This window comes from Tamandua tetradactyla, chromosome 4 (genome assembly GCF_023851605.1).
Source record: "Tamandua tetradactyla isolate mTamTet1 chromosome 4, mTamTet1.pri, whole genome shotgun sequence".
Classification (NCBI taxonomy): Eukaryota; Metazoa; Chordata; class Mammalia; order Pilosa; family Myrmecophagidae; genus Tamandua; species Tamandua tetradactyla.
In genome coordinates, this window is record NC_135330.1 from 105,852,088 (window position 1) to 105,870,720 (window position 18,633).

Consider the following 18,633-nt stretch of genomic DNA (forward strand, 5'->3'; position numbering starts at 1 on the left):
GCAGCCTAGGAAACAAAAGCAATCATTTTCCACCTGAAAACCTATGAATTTGGTAAGTGGTTACTAGAAGAGTTTAGAACATATTAACATATACTACTAAAGATATTATAATGACTGTTTTTTCAAGAATGTTTTATTTGGCTAGTACAAATATAAGGTTGATAAATATTTCAAACTTAATAAAAATGTCCCAAAAGAAAATGGAATAACCCAGAAAAAAAAAAATGACTGAATAACACAGTTTGTTCTTTTAAGTCCTCAAAATTCATTCCACTTACCTTGGCCTTGATATCTCTGTGTAACACACGTTTCATGTGAATGTGATTTACTCCAAGGCACATTTGTGTAAACCAATTAAGTATCTGTAAGAAGAAAGGAAACAAAATCTGCATAATGTAAGAATAATTTACGTTAACCCAGAATTCCAAAGAATAATGTCTAGGCCTTAGGCAGAACACAGTATTCTATAATTATAGAACTCCTGAAATTTACATAGTTCAACTAAGTTTCAGTGCTACTTGCAAAAATTCAGAATAAAAGCTGTGAATCCCAAGTATGTATGATCCAAAAAGCAATTTATATTAATAAAACTTCCACAATATTTTTCCTCTTATAGTCAATCAAATAAAAATATTTCTTAAATGCATATATAATAGCAGTCCACCACTAAGAAATGATTAAGTTAAATCTTTTTTATAGCATAATCACTATGTCAGATTTTCACTGACATTTTCAGGATAATCATAAGTTAACATTAAAGATTTCATTACATTCTCAACAATCCTTTGAGGTCAGCATTTTCAGCTTATAAATGCCTACTCAATCCTGCCCAGAATTTCTGGGTACCTTGGGGGCCATATCAAACTGATGTTTGCTTGTCTTTTTTGCTAGGGAGATTCATCCATTTGATGAGACTGCCTTCAGGTGGAAGCCATGTTTCTAACAACAAAACTTCTAAATGATAAAGATTTTATCAATACACTCTTATAACCTGTTTTGAACTAAATCAAACTAAGCCCCATTGAAGTTGTTTACTTAAATAGCTTCCTTAGTGAATTCATTACAAAAATATTTAACATGCAATTTTCAGCTTTCCATTAAAAGAGACAGTTAAAAAAATTCAATGGCCTTTTCTTTGTTGCAGAAATGGAAATGTCAATTCACAAATTCATGTGGAATTGCAAGGGGCTCTGAAATTTTAAAAAAAGATAGCAAGTCTTAGACTTAAGAATATGCCAACATTTAGAACAAAAAAGACAGAGAACAGGCACTCTCAAGAAACAAAATGGCAAGCTTCATTCTTCTGATGATCTAATAATACAAAATAAAATCCACCAGCCTCTTAAAATTTCAGTGCAACAAAAAGCAACATTTGAAATGTGTTTTAGGGCAAAATACAAGACATGATTCAATTTGAAATTCTTCTAAACAAGGAAATTTTATTCCTTGATATTTTAAAACTTTATACTTCCTAAAAATGTTTTAAGCAGCCACATCCTGATGACATATCTGTAACATCAATACAGAAATCAGTTGTTTCTATAAGTATGTCAGATACCAATGCTTTTATTTTAACTTGTACAAATTATATGAGAAAAGTTGCTTTGAAACCCAGGAGGAAAGTAGTGAGTCAGTCTCTTACCATATCTTCAGGAAATAACTTTCCTTTTTGATGTCTGATCTTCTGCATTAGATCCCCTCCATCACAATATTCCATCACAATATACAGATGTCCATCAGCTAAAATAAATGAAAGACTCTTTAGGAAAGCCACAGTGGCCAGAAATCAAATTCAGAAATGCATGCATGTGGAGGAATTCATATTTACCTTCAAATGATTCTTGAAAGGCAACAATATTGGGGTGTTTCATTTTGGCTAACAGAATTGCCTCCTTCCTAGAATTCTGCATTTCAGAGAAAGACTAGAAAAATATTTTAAATGAGTGTAACTTTAAATCTGTATTAAAAAATAAGATAGCTTTACAATAATATACTATAGTTTGTAGGATACTTCAATTGCTAGGTGCAGTTTTGAAGCACTTTTCCTTTGACTCAAACTTAAGTTTATCAAACTTAGAGGGAAAACATGAGGGAGGGGATTTTTCAACTATGTCCACATTTCACATGCTTGCACTGAATGTACAGAATGTAAGCTATGTTTTAACATCAGCTCGTGACTTGGAGATCCAGTATACTATCAAAAGTAGTATATCCTTTGAAAAAAAAAGCTAAGAACTTCATGTTTGGTTATGCATTGTTATCAGTCCACTGGCCCAGACAGAAAAGAATATACTGCTGTTCTAATGCATCAAGGATGGGCAAAGGAAATATGCAAAGTAAGTTTCTAAAACTGCTTAACCCTAAAAAACAAAACAAAAAAATCTATTTATCCCCTAACTTACTTAATGTGGATGGAATCCTGAATGACTTATCTCACAATCAAGAAACTGCCATTGGCCATAAACCAGCTCAGTGGTCACAACCTGCAGTATCAGCATCAATGAGAATTTGTTACAAATACAATGTACGGGCCTACCAGAGACCTACTGAATCAGAAACTCTGCGCTGGGGACAAGCTCTCCAGGTGATTCTCATGCACATTTAAGTTTCAGAACCAAGTTTGAATGGAAAAAGAAATAATCACTCTAAAAACTTTAATTAAATGTATATTTAAAAATTAATTAAAACATGAAAAAACAGCCTCCATGTCACAGATTCCTTCATACAACAACAATGATACTAAGTGATAGTGGCAAGTCAATACCTTCCTCATTTTACTGGAAAATAAAACATATAACTGATGCCCGTGACAACGCAGATTAACATTTTAGGTCTTTGTTCTTCATATTTTAAAAAAATGTGCATTGTGGCTATATATATATATATATATATATATATATATATATATAGATAACAAAATTTTCCATTTTAACCATTCTTCATTGTATTTTTATGTTCCTTATTTACTAATATCATACCTGCTTTTGGCAAAGATTTCAGATGCCCTTGGATATACGAATTTGAAAATTATTCCAAATTATGTTCATGGAGATGAAATAAACAGGAATCATCACCTAAATTTTGACTATTTTTCTTCCTTTTTTTGTTAACTGCAACATCCTAAGAACTATGTAAAATACATCAAGACCCTGTTAAACTAATGAATAAATCAATTACATCTTCTGCTCACAGGAGAAATTCCATGTTAAATCTGGAGGACTTATTCTCCACAAATTGAATGTACACTTTCAACATGAACTAATTTCTTTAGCAGTGACCTTGGGAAGCCTTAACTCCTTCATGGCAAACATCCGATTACTGCTTTGCTGCTCAACCAACAGTACTCTGCCAAAGGAGCCTTCCCCAATGACGCGCAGGGTCCTGTAGTCGTCCATGCTGGGGCGTCCACACCCGGCCTCCACCCCCGGGATCACCACCGGCTCAACCAAACTACGGCCAAAAACAGAAACATTTGAGAATAAAATTCCTTTTCAAAGCAAAGTTAATTAAACTAGCTTTAATTTACCATTTTAGGATAAAAGCAATTCATTCCTTTATTCCTTCAACAGAGACCCTGGGCACCAACTCTGCTCCAGACATTATAATCCTGAACAAATCTCTCCTGGCTCCTGCCATCCCAGAGGCACAATGCAAGGGAGACCAGGCCTCGGCAAATGGAAAATTATGATGGTATGCAGCAGAAATGTCCAGAGGAGTTGGGAAAAGGACATTTAAGCTAAAGCCTGAAGGAGGAATGGAAGTTGGCTAGTCAAAGAAGAGGGAAAAAGAGTAAAGGCAGAGGGAATCCCGTATCTGACAGAAAAAGAGACTGTGTCCAGTTCAAGCAATTGTCAAGACTGTACCAGGCTGGTAACGCAGAGAGGGATTTATGTGAAGGCAACTGTAGGGTACCTTTAGGTTGCTGGATTTGATACTCAGGGTAATTAAAGAGATGTCTCCAAAGGGTTTTGAACAAGAGTTATTATTGCATATCTTATATTTGTATGTAAGAAAAGCCATTTACTCTGGCTGCAGACTGAACGGACCAAATGGAGGAGGGGGCAGTGGGGCTAGTTAGGAGGCTCTAATGACTGAAAGGGCAGGGAAAAAAAAAATAATGGAATGGAATAGGATGGTGGAAACAGAATGAAGAAAATTGGAAAGAAGTGACAAGAGTTTTGGTGGTGATAGACTTATGGGGGGCAAGTAGGGTGAAGGAGGCAAGGTTCTTTCTGGTTTAAACCTGGTGAACGGTGATACCATTCCCCGAAAGAGGAAAGGTGAAAGAGCTGTGTTTGGTTTTCTGTACGTTTGATTTTGGGGGGAAACTGGAATATAATGGGGGTGGGGCAAGGCATAGAGAAGAGGGAGATGCATTCTTTTTGGACATATTGAGTTGAAAATGCCTGGAACTAAGAAGAGATAGCAGTAGGAGTCTTTGAACTTCATTCTCCCTATGTCTTTTTCCAGGATGGAGGGGAAGGTGGATTGCTTCATACATAGGAGAGAATGGATATAAAGTTTTTAATATTGTGCTTGGCATATAGGAGGCCTGAAAAACGGAAGTTATTATTGTTAAAACTTTAGAAATGTGATGCAGTTTTTCTTTAATTACAAGAAAAGAACCTGAGATGAATATATTTGACTTTCAGAAAGTTACTTTAGTGTTTTATTAAAAAAAAAAAAAAAATCACACCACAAAGAATTACCAGCACAGCACAGCAAGTAAAGCAAAAACGCAAACCAAAACCCAAAATATAATGTCGGTAACCATTTAGCTTCCAGTTTGTATTCCTGTTTATCACAGAATTACCAGGAAACCCTAGAAATAATTTATCCATATAACCAAACCTGATACCTTGTCCTCAAAAACAGTTCTTTCCAAGAACGGTCAGTATTTCAGTATATTTAGACAGCTCGGAAAAAAAAAAAAGTCCTTTCCCTCTTTATTCTAACTGGCCTCTGGTATTAACATGATTTATCAAGGAGTCCAAATTTTCCAATATTTTATTCTCACCCCCGGGCCTTTATTCTATCTCTGGGACAGTAACTGAGACACAAAAGCAACCACAGACTATCCTTAGCTAATAACCACATTTGGTCCTTTCTGCCCAAGTTTGCCCTGTTACTCAATACTGCGTCCATAGAATCATTAAGACTGGATAGGTGCCGAACTTGGGAAAAGTGTACCAGTTACCTTCACCAGTGAAAACACTAATGAAGTGACCTGTAAATTCCCCAGCTAGGGTTAGAAGCCTGCGGTCCACCCGCTGCCACACCCTCGCACCTGGGAACCGCTCTGCCCCGCGGGTCTCACCTGGACGGCCTCACCTACAGCGGGTCCCCAACCTGCCAAGGGCTGCGGCGGGAGTCGCGCGCCGCAGGCCGCTCGGGCCGCGGAGATTCCGAGGGACCCCACCGCACGGCGGCGCCGCCGGGCTCCCTGGCCCCCACGCCGCAACCCTCCGGAGCCGGCCCGAGCCCCTCGCCGCCCGGGCAGGGACCGCTCAACCTCCGCGCCAGCGCTTCCGCCGCGAGCCCCGCGCGCTTCCGGGCCCCCGCCGCCGCGGTCGTCTCTCTGGTTATCCGCCAAGGAAGCCCGCCGCGGTCTGGCGGGAGGCGCTGTTCGCCGGGTGGCCGGGCCTACGAAGGACGTCTTTTAACGCTTTAGAAGGATGCCAACAATTCTGAGGGGATGTGCTCGCCCACCATTCCCAGAAGCGTGAGTCTGTATCCCGTTTAAGCTGACAGCCGGTGTAGACGACATGAGTTTGTATCCCGTTTAAACTGACAGCCGGTGTAGACGACGCTTCCGAGGACTGCACTCAATGCTGCACCTCCTGGCTGTGTGCCGTGGGCGGGTGTGGAAGGCGGAGCATCCGCGTCCTACCACTCCCTGGAACTTCTGGATGTGTCGGGTTACATGGCAGGCAAAGGGAAATTAAAGTTGTTGATCAATCGCTGACCAAAAATAAAGGCATGATCCCGGTGGGCCCAATGTAACTACAGGGGTCTTTTTTTTTTTTTTAATGCGATTTTACCGAGATGTAGTCACACGCCCTAAAACCATCCGAGGTTATATAATCACTAGCTCACCGTATCATCACGTAATTGTGCTTATAAACCCATGATCAATTTCAGAACATTTTCGTTACTCCAGAAAAGAAACAAAAATCAAAAGAAAAACCCAAATCTTCCCATGCCTCTTATTCCCACCCCACCCTCCATTACTGACCCATAGTGGTATGTTTGTTATTGTTAATGAAAGAGCATTAAAATATTAGTTAATTATAGTCCATAGTTTGGAATAGGTACATTTCTTCCAATATACCCCTCTATTGTTAACTCCTTGTAAAAGTGTGTTATATTGGTTCTAGCTCATGAGAGTTCTTTTTCACATTTGTACAGTTAATCACAGACATTGTGCACCACCAGATTCACTGTTATACACTCCCATACTTTAACTTCCAACTTTTCCCTTCCTCCACATTCACACACCATTTAGCACTGTTAATTATTCTCCAGATAATCTGCTACACAATACGCTTTTAAAGTGGGAGAGAGAGACAGAAGATGAGGTCAGACTCAGAGGGATTTGAAGGAACTTCACTGCTGGCTTTTCAGATGGAGGAAGGGGCCACAGGCCAAGGAATGCAGATGATCTTAAGAAGCTGGAACAGGCTGGTATGGGGGTGAAGCTGTATGTCTCACAGAAAAATATGTTCTTAAATTTTTTTTTTGTAAGACATCGTATTTTTAAATGCAATTTTATTGAGATATATTCACACACTACACAACCATCAAAAGCATACAGTCACTGTCTCACAGTATCACCTAGTTGTGATTTCATCACAACTTTGGCTTTTCTTTTGCTTTCTTTTCTTTTTTTCAGCAATAAAAATGTTCTAAAATTGATTTTGGCCATGTTGCTAAATCTAATCCATTCTTGTGGGTTTGGACCTGTTTTAAGTAGGACCTTTTGATGAGGTTACTTCAGCTAAAGTGTGACCCACCTTACTCAGGATATCACTGGAATCCTTTATAAGCAAAATGAAATTCAGACAGAAAGAGAGAAAGTCAGAGGCAGCAGCCAGAGCTGAAAGTGAATGAACTGGACGAGATGGGTGAGGCCAGAAGAGGCAGCCATGAGACGGAGGAGCCATGAGATGGAGGAGCCATGGGATGGAGGAGCCATGGGACGGAGGAGCCATGAAACAGAGGAACCATGAAACAGAGGAGCCATGAAACAGAGGAGCCAAGGACCAAAGATTACCCCCCACCCCCAGCCCTAGAAGACCACACACGCTTCAGGGAGAGAGCATTGCCTTGCTGACACCTCGAATTGGACTTCTTTTAGCTTCAAAACCATCAGCAAATTAATCCCCATTGTTTAACCTGACCCATTTTATGGTATTTGCTTGAGTAGCCCATGAAACTAAAAAGGGCAGACCGCAGATTCCTCCTTAAAGCCTTCACAAGGAGGAACTCAGCCCCTGGGCCTCAGGGCGCAGCACAGGTGCCCACAAATTGGGAGCCATTCGGGGTGAGGCCCGCAGGGCAGAGCCTATGGACTGCAGGACTGGTCTGCCCCATGCCTCCTGATCTTAGCTGGTGTCTTCTAGGTGATCCCCACTTTGGGAGGATTTACAAGTCACTTTATTCATTTTCTATTTTGTATTTCTGACCACCAGGACTGTCAAATAATACATTTATGTTCTGTTAAGCCACTGAGTTTGTGATAATTTGTTACAGTAGCCATAGGAAATTAATATAGCAAGTAGCTAAACCTCTCTATTTAAAACCATGGACCTACCTCACAGGATTAGTTTGAGGATTAAATTATGATTTTATATATATTATATATATATATACCATATAGTGTATACATACTATGTATTTTATATATAGTGTTTAGAACAATGTCTGGATGTGTTTGTAAGTTCTGACCTATAGCAAAGTCAGAGTTAATATGCGATTATCCCATAGTGTTAAGACCAGGGACTCTGGAGGACACTTGTTGGACTTGAATCATGTCTCCACTACTTACCAACCATCTGAAATGTTAGATAGCCTTTCTGTGCCCACAATGCCTTCTGTAATGTGGGATATTAATATTTCCTACCTCTATTGTTGTTTAGTGAGGAGGAAAGATAATACAAAAAAATGTAGGATTGTGTCTGGCATATCATAAGCAATTATTGTTACTAGAGCAAGCCATTAAATCATTAAAAGCTAACGATTGCAATCACTCTTAAACAGTACTGATGCAAAAGCCTTCCCAAAGAAATATTTGCATTTTACATGGTTTCTCTAACAATTTAATGGCTTTTATCAAGAAAAGATGCTGGATTTTGTCAAATGCCTTTTCTGCATCAATTGGGATGGTCATGTGGTTTTCTCCCTTTGATTGTGAATTACATTAATTGATTTTCTTGTGTTGAATCACCCCTACATACCTGGGATAAAACTCACTTGGTCATGTTGTATTATTCTTTTAATGTGTTATTAGATTTGATTTGCAAGTATTTTCTTGAGTTTTTGCATGTATTTTCATTAGAGAAATTGATCTGTAATTTTATTGTCTTTTAGTATCTTTATCTGGCTCTATTATTCATAGTTTTATCATAGTTTTATCTATGGCATCATAGAATGAGTTAGGTAATGTTCCCTCCTCTTCAATTTTGTGGAAGAGTTTGAGCAGGATTGTCATTTGTTCTTCTTGGAATGATTGGTAGAATTCACCTGTGACGTTATCTGGTACAGGGTTTTTCATTGTTGGTAGGTTTTCAATGACTGATTAAATCTCTGCTTATGATTGGTCTGTTGAGGTCTTCTGTATTTCTATAGTCACTGTAGGTTGTTCATGTGTTTCTTGGAAATTGTCCATTTCATCTAATTTGTCTAATTTGTTGGCATACAGGTCTTAATAGTGTTCTCATATGATTGTTCTTATTTCTGCGTGGTCAGTAGTTATGTCCCCTCCCCCTTATTTCTGATTTTATTTGCATCTTCTCACTTTTTTCATTGTCAGTCTAGCAAAGGGTTTGTCAATTTTATTAATCTTCTCAAAGAAACAATTCTTGGTTTTGTTGATTCTCTCTATTGTTTTTTGTTGTTGTTCTCAATTTCATTTATTTTTGCTCTGATCTTTGTTATTTATTCCCTTCTGCCTGCTTTGGAATTAGTTTGCTGTTCTTTTTCTAGTTCCTTCAGGTAGGCAGTTAGGTCTTTGACTTGAGTTCTTTCTTCCTTTTTAATGTAGGCATTTAGGGCTATAAATTTCCCTCTCAGCACTGCCTTCCTTACATCCCATAAGTTTTGATATGTTATGTTCTCATTTTCATTCATCTCAAGATATTTACTGATTTCTCTTGCAAATCCTTCTTTGACCCACTGATTCTTTAAAAGTGTATTGTTTAACCCCCATATATTTGTGAATTTTCAAAGTCTCCTACTGTTATTGATTTTAACTTTGTGCTGATTTAAAAGGATTATGCACTCTAGAAAAGCCATGTTTTAATCCTGATCCATCTTGTAGAAGTAGCTTTTTCTTTTAATCCCTATTCAGTATTATAGGTTGGAAGCTTGATTAGATTACCTCCACAGAGATGTGACGTGCCCAATTATGGTTAAGTATTAACCTTTGATTGAGGGACTGTGACTCCACCCATTCCAGATGGGTCTTGATTAGTTTACTGGAATCTTTTAAAAGAGGAAACACTTTGGAAAAAGCTTCAGAGTCACGAGAGCCACAAGAGCCCATGCAGCCAGAGACCTTTGGAGATGAAGAAGGAAAACACCCCTGGGGGAGTTTCATGAAACAAGAAGCCTGGAGAGAAAGCTAGCAGATGTCACCATGTTCACCATGCAGCCATTCCAGCTGAGAGAGAAATCTTGAACGTCATTGGCCTTCTTGAACCAAGGTATCTTTCCCTGGATGCCTTAGATTGGACATTTCTATAGCCTTGCTATAGCCTTGGATATTTTCACAGCCTTAGAACATGTACACTTGTAACTTAATAAATTCCCCTTTCTAAAAGCCATTCTGTTTCTGGTATATCACATTCTGGTGGCTAACAAACTAGAACAAGCTTCATTCCTTTATGATCAGAAAAGGTGCTTTGTATAATTTCAGTCTTTTTAAATTTATTAAGACATGTTTTATGCCCCAGCTTATGGTCTATCCTAGAGATTGTTCCATGAGTCCTTGAGAAAAATGTGTATCTTGCTGTTTTGGGGTGCAATGTTCTGTATATGTCTGTTAGGTCTAGTTCATTTATCATATTATTAAAGTTCTCATTTCCTTATTGACCCTCTTTCTAGATGTTCTATCTATTGGAGAGAGTGGTATATTGAAGTCTCCAACTATTATTGAGGAGACATCTATTACTCACTTCAGTTTTCCCAGTATTTGTATTTCCAGGCCACCCTGAAAATACATATTTATGATTGTTATTTCTTCTTGGTGGATTGCTTTTATTAATATATAGTGTTCTTCTTTGTCTCTTATAAAATTTTTCCATTTAAAGTCTATTTTACCCTATTTTAGTGTAGCTACCCCAGTTCTTTCTTGGTTACTAGTTGCATGGAATATCTTTTTCCAGCCTTTCACTTTCAACCTATTTGTATCCTTGGGTCTAAAGTGAGTCTCTTAAAGATGATATATAGATGGATTGCATTTTTTTATCCACACTGCCAATCTGTGTCTTTGGATTGGGAGTTTATTCCATTAATATTCAATGTTATTACTGTAAAGGCATCACTTCCTTCAACCATTTTATCCTTTGGCTTTTATATGTCCTATCTTGTTTTTTTCTTTCTTTTTACCTGTTTAGATACCCTTATTGATTATCTTTATTTCTACGAGGTCCTCAAGCCTCCCTCTCCTGTCTTTTCTTTTGTATTTCTTGTAGGGCAGGTCCCTTGTTTACGAATTCTCTCAGCTTCTGTTTATCTGTGGATATTTCAAAGTCTCCCTCACTTTTGAAGGACAGTTTTGCTAGAAAAAAATTCTTGGCTGGTAGTTTTTCTCTTTCAGTATCTTAAAAATATCATATCACTACCTCCTTGTCTCCATGGTTTCTGACAAGAAATCGGGACTTAGTCTTATTGAGCATCTGTTGCATGTGATGGACCACTTTTGCTGCTTTCAGAATTCTCTCTTTGTCTTTGGCAGTTGACAGTGTGTATATAGTATTTATCTTGGAATAGGTCTATTCAGATTTATTCTGTTTGGAATTTGTTGTGCTGCTCAGTTATGTATATTAATGTTTTTCATAGGAGTTAGAAAGTTTTTGCCACTATTTCCTCAAATATTCTTTCTCCTTCCTTTCTTTTCTCCTTCTGGGCCATCATCACACATGCGTTTGCATGCTTGATGCTATTATTCAATTTCCTGAGACTCTGCTCAATTTTTCCATTCTTTTTGATAGCTGTACTTCTGTCTGTGAGAGTGAATGCTTTTTCTGCTAGCTTTCTGATTCTTTCTTCTGCCTGTCCAAATCTGCTAGTCTATATGTCTAGTTATTTTTAATCTTTTTCATGCCTTTCATTCTCATAAGTTATGTTTCTTTTCATACTTTCAGATTCTTCTTTATGCTCAGCCCAAAGTCTTCTTAATATCCTATATATCTCTGTCATGGTTAGGGACAGGTGTCAACTTGGCCGAGTTGTGGTACCTGTTCATCTGATTGGGCAAGCGCTGGCCTGTCTGTTGCAATGAGGACATTTCATAGGATTAGGTCATGATCACGTCAGCTACATCCACAGCTGATTCCATTTGTAATCAGCCAAAGGGGAGTGTCTTCTGCAATTAGTGATGCTAAATCCAATCATGGGAAGCCTTTTAAGGAGGACTCAGAGGAGACAGGTTCCATTCCTGCTTTGGCTGGTGAGCCTCTCCTGTGGAGCTCATCCAGGCCATCCATTGGAGTCATCGGCTTCGCAGCCTGCCCTGTGGATTTTGGACTCTGCATTCCTACGGTCACGTGAGACACTTTCATAAATTTTATATTTGCAAGTGTTCCCTGTTGATTCTCTTTCTCTAGAGAACCCTAACTAATACAATCTCTTTAGTCATATTTTCATTCATCTCCTTGAATTTATTTAGGAGATTTGCTTGAACATATTTGATTAGTTGTTCCAAGTTCTCTATCTCCTCTGACTTTTAAATTTGGGCCATATCTCCCTGTGTCTTGGTATGGTATGTAATTTTTGCTGATATCTGGCGTTCTGATTATCTTGGTGATATTATTCTGAAGATTAGTTTCACTCTCGTAAACAGGATTTTCTTGTGGGTTGGGTTTGAATAGGTTCTTCTTTGCCACTTGGTTCATCAGTATTTCTCAGCCAAAACAGGGCCAGGGGCCCACTCTGGGGCTGCTGATCTGTTCCAAAGAGCCCTATGGAGAGGGTTAGGAAAGACAACAAAAAGGCTTTTTCTTTTTTAGTCTCTGCGATGCTGCTGTTTCCTGGCCTGCCCAGCAGATGGTGTTCTTCAGCAACCTATTCCCCCAGCCTTAAGAAGGCAGGATATATTTAGCCCCCGGGTGGCTCTGCCTGGCAGGTTGAAACAATGACGGGGCAGCACCTGTCCTGGGTGGACGAAAGGAGTGGAACCCAGAGGTCTAAATTCACCAGCCAATAGCTGGGTCAGGTCTGGGCCATGCCCTACTCTCTTCTCAGGAAGGAGGACCTCCATGGCCCTCTCGGTCCACAGCAGCCGGCCAGGCAGAAACAGCTGACCTATAACTGCTTACCTCAAGGGTGGGGGATGAGGACCAGGAGCCCCAACCAAGAGAGTTACTCTTGAGTTTTCACCATAGTTTCTCAGTCTGTTCATTCCCTCTCTTCCTTGGGTGCTGGGCAGTACTCTCCCGGTCGCTGGTGCCGCACAACAGTTGTTTCAGATGGTTTCTGCCTGTCCACTCGCTGTTTGTGAAAGAGAAGTGAGCCCTGCAACTCACTCTTCCGCCATCTTCTCAGAAGTCCCAAGCCCACATATTTTATAATTCTATTATATGAAATGCCCAGAATAGGCAAATCTGTAGATACAGAGAGTAGATTTGTGGTTGCCCAGGCCTGGAGGGAAGGGAGAATAGGGATTGGTTGTGAATGAGTATAGGGTTCATTTCAGGGGTGATAAAAAAGCTCTTAGATAGTGGTGGTGATTGTACACTCTGTGATTATACTGAAAATCACTGAATTGTACACCTTTACAGGGTGAATTTTATCTCAATAAAGCTGTTGGGGGAAAAAAGGTAAAAAAATTATGAAGTTATTTATCCTGTTGTCTTATTGTAAGCACTGTAAAACAGATTGTTCTAAAAAAGTTTATTTAAAAACTGACTGCCCATTTAAATAATTTGTTGATAATTTAAAAGTAGGGAAGTTCTTTCCAGTTACATATTTAAGTGGGTATCAGTTGTTTTTAGAGCTTGACATGCCACTTTGCAATTATACAAATCTTACACACTATTTCTAATGTACAATGTACAGATAGTACACACCATTTCAAATATAAGATAAGCTCATAATTTAAAGTTGGTAGTTTCTGGAATCCTCTAATCCAATGCTAAACGGTTAAAGGATTCCAGAAGAGACTGCCTAGAGGGTACTAAAAGCTTAAGAACTAGTGATCTATCCTTCGTTTTAGGAAGCTGATTTATGCACACAACCAATTTCTAACCATACTCCAGAGATGTATCTGATCCAAGAGATCATAGTGTAAATATCTACTCAGCAAACAGTGCTATATGTCTGTCCACCTCATTCACCAGTGCATTAGCTACTGATTAAAAGTGGCCTTTATTGAAGTAAGGAGCCTCACTGCCTTGAAATGGAACATGGTAAAAATTTGATTTCATTTGTGGGAGTATGTCTGTTTTTAGTAATCTAAAAGATTTAACTTTCCAGGTAAATAGTTTTCTTATAATAGAGTTCAGTGGAAATTGGGGACATAAAGAAGTCATTTTCCATGAAAACAACCATTGGTCAATGAGAAGTCAAATATAACAAGGAATTTATTTGACATTATAATAAAATGTTGAATAATTACCATTTTATAGAAATCTATACTTATATAGCCTAATCATGGCATTAAATTTTTAATCCTTTTAAAACTAGGTTTTATCCAAATAGGGGTCTAGATTTTAAATGAAATCTAACTTAAATTAGTATTTAGGACAAATAGTAAGCATATTTCAGTGGCTTTTTAATCTGTTGCCTTTATATAAATGTTACAAATGGTCAACATTTGCCACATCTGCACTGATTTCTTTGTACTCAGTAGAAAAGACTGATTTCAGTTAAAAAGTCCAAAACAAAACTACTACGCATCCCTTTATCCAGAATGCTGCTGCAGCTTAAGCTTCTATGGACGACTGCTTCTGAGGGTTGACGAATGGGTACAGATTTTAGCCACCTGTTTTTTGAGACAGCTTCAGGAAGAAGTCAATATCAGGTGCCCAACTCTTTTCTTTCCCACCAATGTGGACAGCCATGAAAGAGACTCCTTCCTTGGTTCCATCAGCAAGCATAGACTTGAGAAGGTAGGGAAGAGGGGATAATGAGAACAGGCCCCCTTCTCTCTGCAGCCTACTGTTGTGGATACCCAGCCAGGGGAGTTTCACAAATGGTTTATGACTGGGAGTACTAAAATGTTATTGTTATATTCAATGTATACAAGTTACCAGGAACTAGATTTTATTCTGAGTTAATACATATATAGTGCTTAGAATCAAATTAAATAAATGTTAGCTATTGTCATTTAATCCTCAAAGCAATCTTAAAGGTAAGTACAATTATTATCATTGAACAACAGAGAGATCAAGTTATTTGCTCCAGGTCCCACAGCTAATAAGTGGTAGACCCAATATAAATAAGTTCTAGCATATTTATTTTACAGAAAGTCCCACCTCCTACAGGTGCTGTAGATCCATGCCCAAAGAGGGCTCCCTGAGAAATTCGTTGATGCCTTACTTGCTGAAAGACCCTTTAAGAAGAGCAGATTTCATTTTATGTACATTAATGGCTGCCATGGCAGGATATCCAAACCCTCCAATCTCCAGAGGCAATCCTTTACCAGCTGCCGCACTGCACTCAGAGCGGCATCTGTGATGGTTTCCCCAGTTCTGCCACCCTCATAACCTTCTGGTCTGTTTTGGTTGAATCCAAAGATCTTGATGGTAGGAAATCCCTGAACGCCATACTGACCTAGGGACTGATGTTTATCTGCACAGCTGCACCGACTTTTGCAACATCTTTTAATGCAGTTGCTACTTTCTTCCATTCCGGTGTTAATCTTTGGCAATGGCCACGCCATGGAGCGAGGAATTTTACAAGCCACAAACTTTCACTTTGAATAACTTCTTGTTTGAAATTTGGAGTTAATCCAATCACATCATCACTAGAGGAATACAGAACATTTATTCCTAGGAAGAAGGTACAGCTCAGCAGACCCATCACCAGGCGAGCCATGCTGAGCGCCCCGCGCTGCGCTGCGGTCCGGCTCTGCCGCTGCCTGAGTTCGGCGCACCGCGTCCTCGCCGCCCCATGTCCCCGCCTGGGCCCGTGGGGTTTTTACATCTCGAGGAATACTTCACCACCCTTTGGGCCTCCTTTCTGTTTCATCCTTTTACTTGGAGCTGTGAATATTTTTAACCCTGTAAATACACTGGCTCCTCCCGCACAGAGGCTATTTTATCACTGTCGGTTCCTGTACAGCGGCTCCTCCAGGGTGGCCTCCAGACTCAGGCTCTGAAGGACCAAATAAAAAGTTTTGTTTTCTAAAAAAAAAAAAAGAAGAAGAAGGAAGGCAACCATGCCCAGGGCCGGCGGGAAGTCACTCGCCTAGTCTTGAAGCGAAGAGTTTCAACGTGCAATGTGGGAGAAACCAGAGTGCAGAAGTTTGAGGTGGAGTGGTCGAAAGAGTCAAGGAACGTAGGATACTTTCACGAAAGTTGGTTAGGAGGGCAAGGAGAGAGGAGGATAACTATGGGTGGGGGAAAGCACGTTATAAGAGTATTTCATTAACAGGGAACTTTTAGGTATACGTAAATGTTGAAAAATGACACACCTGTGGAAGGATAGATAGGTTGAAAATACTAGAGACTGAGGGGCAAGGAAGGTCTGGTTGAGATTGAAGGGATGACTTTAGAGCCCAGTAGAAGGATTAGTCTTGGACTGACTGATTTGCTCCTGAGACTGGGGAAGGAGCTAAGATGGATATGGGTGTAGATAATATTAGAGAAGAAAAAGGAATCTTGTGAGCCTTAATTCCTCTATGAAATAGAAAATTAAGTTGTCTGTAGAGAGTTTAAGGCTGTTGGGGCAGACATCTTGAGATGAGTAGTAAAATTTTTCAACCAAATGTTTTATATTTGTTTACTAGTTATGTCATAAGACAAATTGGAGTTGAGTTTGCAGATTACAGCACTTTATTTGGGAAGCCAAAAGTTTTGCTGCAACAAGGAAGCCGGGTCACTTGCGAAAACATCAGCAGCTTTGAGATTTTAGGGATGGCGCGATTTGTATAGAAATAAAAAGGAAGTTAATTAGACTCCTATTAATTGGACAGGGGTTTGTCCATCTTATAGAGGCATGTTTAAGACAGGGTTGCGTTTGTGTGTGCGTTGGTGGGGGGTTGTGTTTTTGCTTTTTTTTTTTTTTTTTTTTTGGTATTTGGTCAAATCAAACTAAGTAGAGGCTTGATTGGCTATCTAGGTCAGCTGCCTTGGTGGGGATTTCAAATTTCAAAAGATTTCAGGAGGAAACGCAAAAGGAAGTTGAAAGATGAAGGAAAGTACAGGTTTCTTGTTCTTTAGGTTTGATAGACCTCAGGGTGTTCTCTATCAGTTATATATAGTAAGATTCTGAGTAGAAAAAGTTTTATCATTATTGGAATATGAGAGGAAGCTGACGTGCACAAAGTATATTGAGAAGCTCAGAGGTGATACCAATTGATAGTTGTGTAATCTTCTCTAGAAGTGAGACTATTTAAAATTACATATGTGGCTTGCATGTTATTTCTATTTCTAATGCTCATCTGGGCAGTTATGATGGGGAAAAGGGGACATTTGAGGGATTGGAGGCCTAAGTGAAGTCAAAGAACACGTATTGAGGGAGCAAGGAAGAAAGAATCAGTGGGAGAACTATTGTGAATATGGTTTGGACACAATAAAGTTGAAAATTTCCGAGGTGGAGCAGTTCTTGGCAATGCCAAAGTCCATGTTGTGGCAAGCGATCAGTTGCTAAAGCAGGAGGCAAAGTTCATTGGTTTGAGAGGGAGGGAGTGCCTGAGAACTCAGGACAGCATTAATAAGAAGGGGAAGGTCGTTTCTCACCCGCAGCACTACATTTTGGGCTAGAGAATTCTTTGTTGAGCATCCTGTGCATTGCAGAAAGTTTAGCAATATCCCTGGTATCTACCCATTAGATGTCAGCAGTACCTCCGTACCTAGGTGTGACAACCAAAATTGTCTCCAGACACTGAAAAATGTCCCTGGAGGGGTGGGGGTGGGGGAAGTGGGGTGAGAATAGGCAAAATTGCTTTCTGGTTGAAAACCACCCATCTACTAGAATGTTATGAGCCTCAAAAGAAGAGGGTGGAAAAGTAATGCTCATTAAGTAATAATACATGGTAGGAACTTGCAGACATTACCCCTGAGCTTTGCAGTATATGAACTATAGAATGAGCAGTTAGGCCAAAGCAATAGGCTGAGCCCCAATCTTGGGGTTTGTGCATATGAAACTTAACCCTACAAAGGATAGGTCAAGCCTACTTAAAACTAGGCCTAAGAGTCACCCCCAAGAGAACCTCTTTTGTTCCTCAGATGTGGCCTCTCCAGCCAACACAGCAAGCAAACTCATTGCCCTCCTCGTCTATGTGGGACTTGACTCCCAGGGGTGTGGACCTCCCTGGCAACATGGGACAGAAATCCTAGAATGAACTGGGACTCAGCATCAAGGGATTGAGAAAACCTTCTCGACCAAAAGGGGAAAGAGCAAAATGAGACAAAAATAAAGTGTCAATGGCTGAGAGATTCCAAACAGAGTCGAGAGGTTATCCTGGAGGTTATTCTTATGCATTAAGTAGCTACCACCTTGTTATTCAGGATGTAGTGGAGAGGCTGGAGGGAACTGCCTGAAAATGTAGAGCTGTGTTCCAGTAGCCATGTTTCTTGAAGATGACTGAATAATGATATAGCTTTTACAATGTGAGTGTGTGATTGTGAAAACCTTTTGTCTGATGCTCCTTTTACCACCTTATCAACAGATGAGTAAAACATACAGAATAAAAATAGGGGGAACAAATGTTAAAATAAATTTATTGAAATGCTAGTGATCAATGGAAGGGTGGGGTATTAATCAGATATGTAGAATGGAATGATATGTTAAAGAATGCTTATTTTAAAAAAATATTAAAAATTAATAAAATAAATAGAATGAGCAGTTAGGAATTAGAGAGCAGGTGTCTGCAATGGTAAGACAGCATGTATGTACAATTATTTTTTAAATATGAAAGTATGATGCCCAGCAACCTTTGATTCGCAAAGTTAATTTTCCTGAATTATAATGAGTTTCAAATTCCAGACCTTGTTGATAAAAATGTCTCAATTTCATAAGCTCCCTCTT

At 39.3% G+C, this 18,633-nt stretch overlaps 1 protein-coding gene across 6 annotated transcripts in view; it reads right to left on the reverse strand.

The window, feature by feature from the left end:
* Positions 1–5,429, reverse strand: part of NEK3 (NIMA related kinase 3) — a 30,393-nt gene extending 24,964 nt beyond the window's left edge. For 2 of the 6 annotated variants that reach the window (XM_077158156.1, XM_077158155.1), the window contains exons 1-5: positions 5,318–5,427; positions 3,279–3,450; positions 1,829–1,922; positions 1,643–1,740; positions 279–362 (exon numbers count right to left, since the gene is read on the reverse strand). In XM_077158156.1, coding sequence (XP_077014271.1) covers positions 279–362; positions 1,643–1,740; positions 1,829–1,922; positions 3,279–3,395 — 393 coding nt within the window. In that variant the 5' untranslated portion in view covers positions 3,396–3,450; positions 5,318–5,427. Of the gene's footprint in view, positions 1–278; positions 363–1,642; positions 1,741–1,828; positions 1,923–2,978; positions 3,135–3,278; positions 3,451–5,317 lie in introns of those variants that run through there. The other 4 variants (XM_077158152.1, XM_077158151.1, XM_077158153.1 and 1 more) reach the window with 3 other exon arrangements.
* Between the last annotated feature and the right edge of the window lie 13,204 nt (positions 5,430–18,633).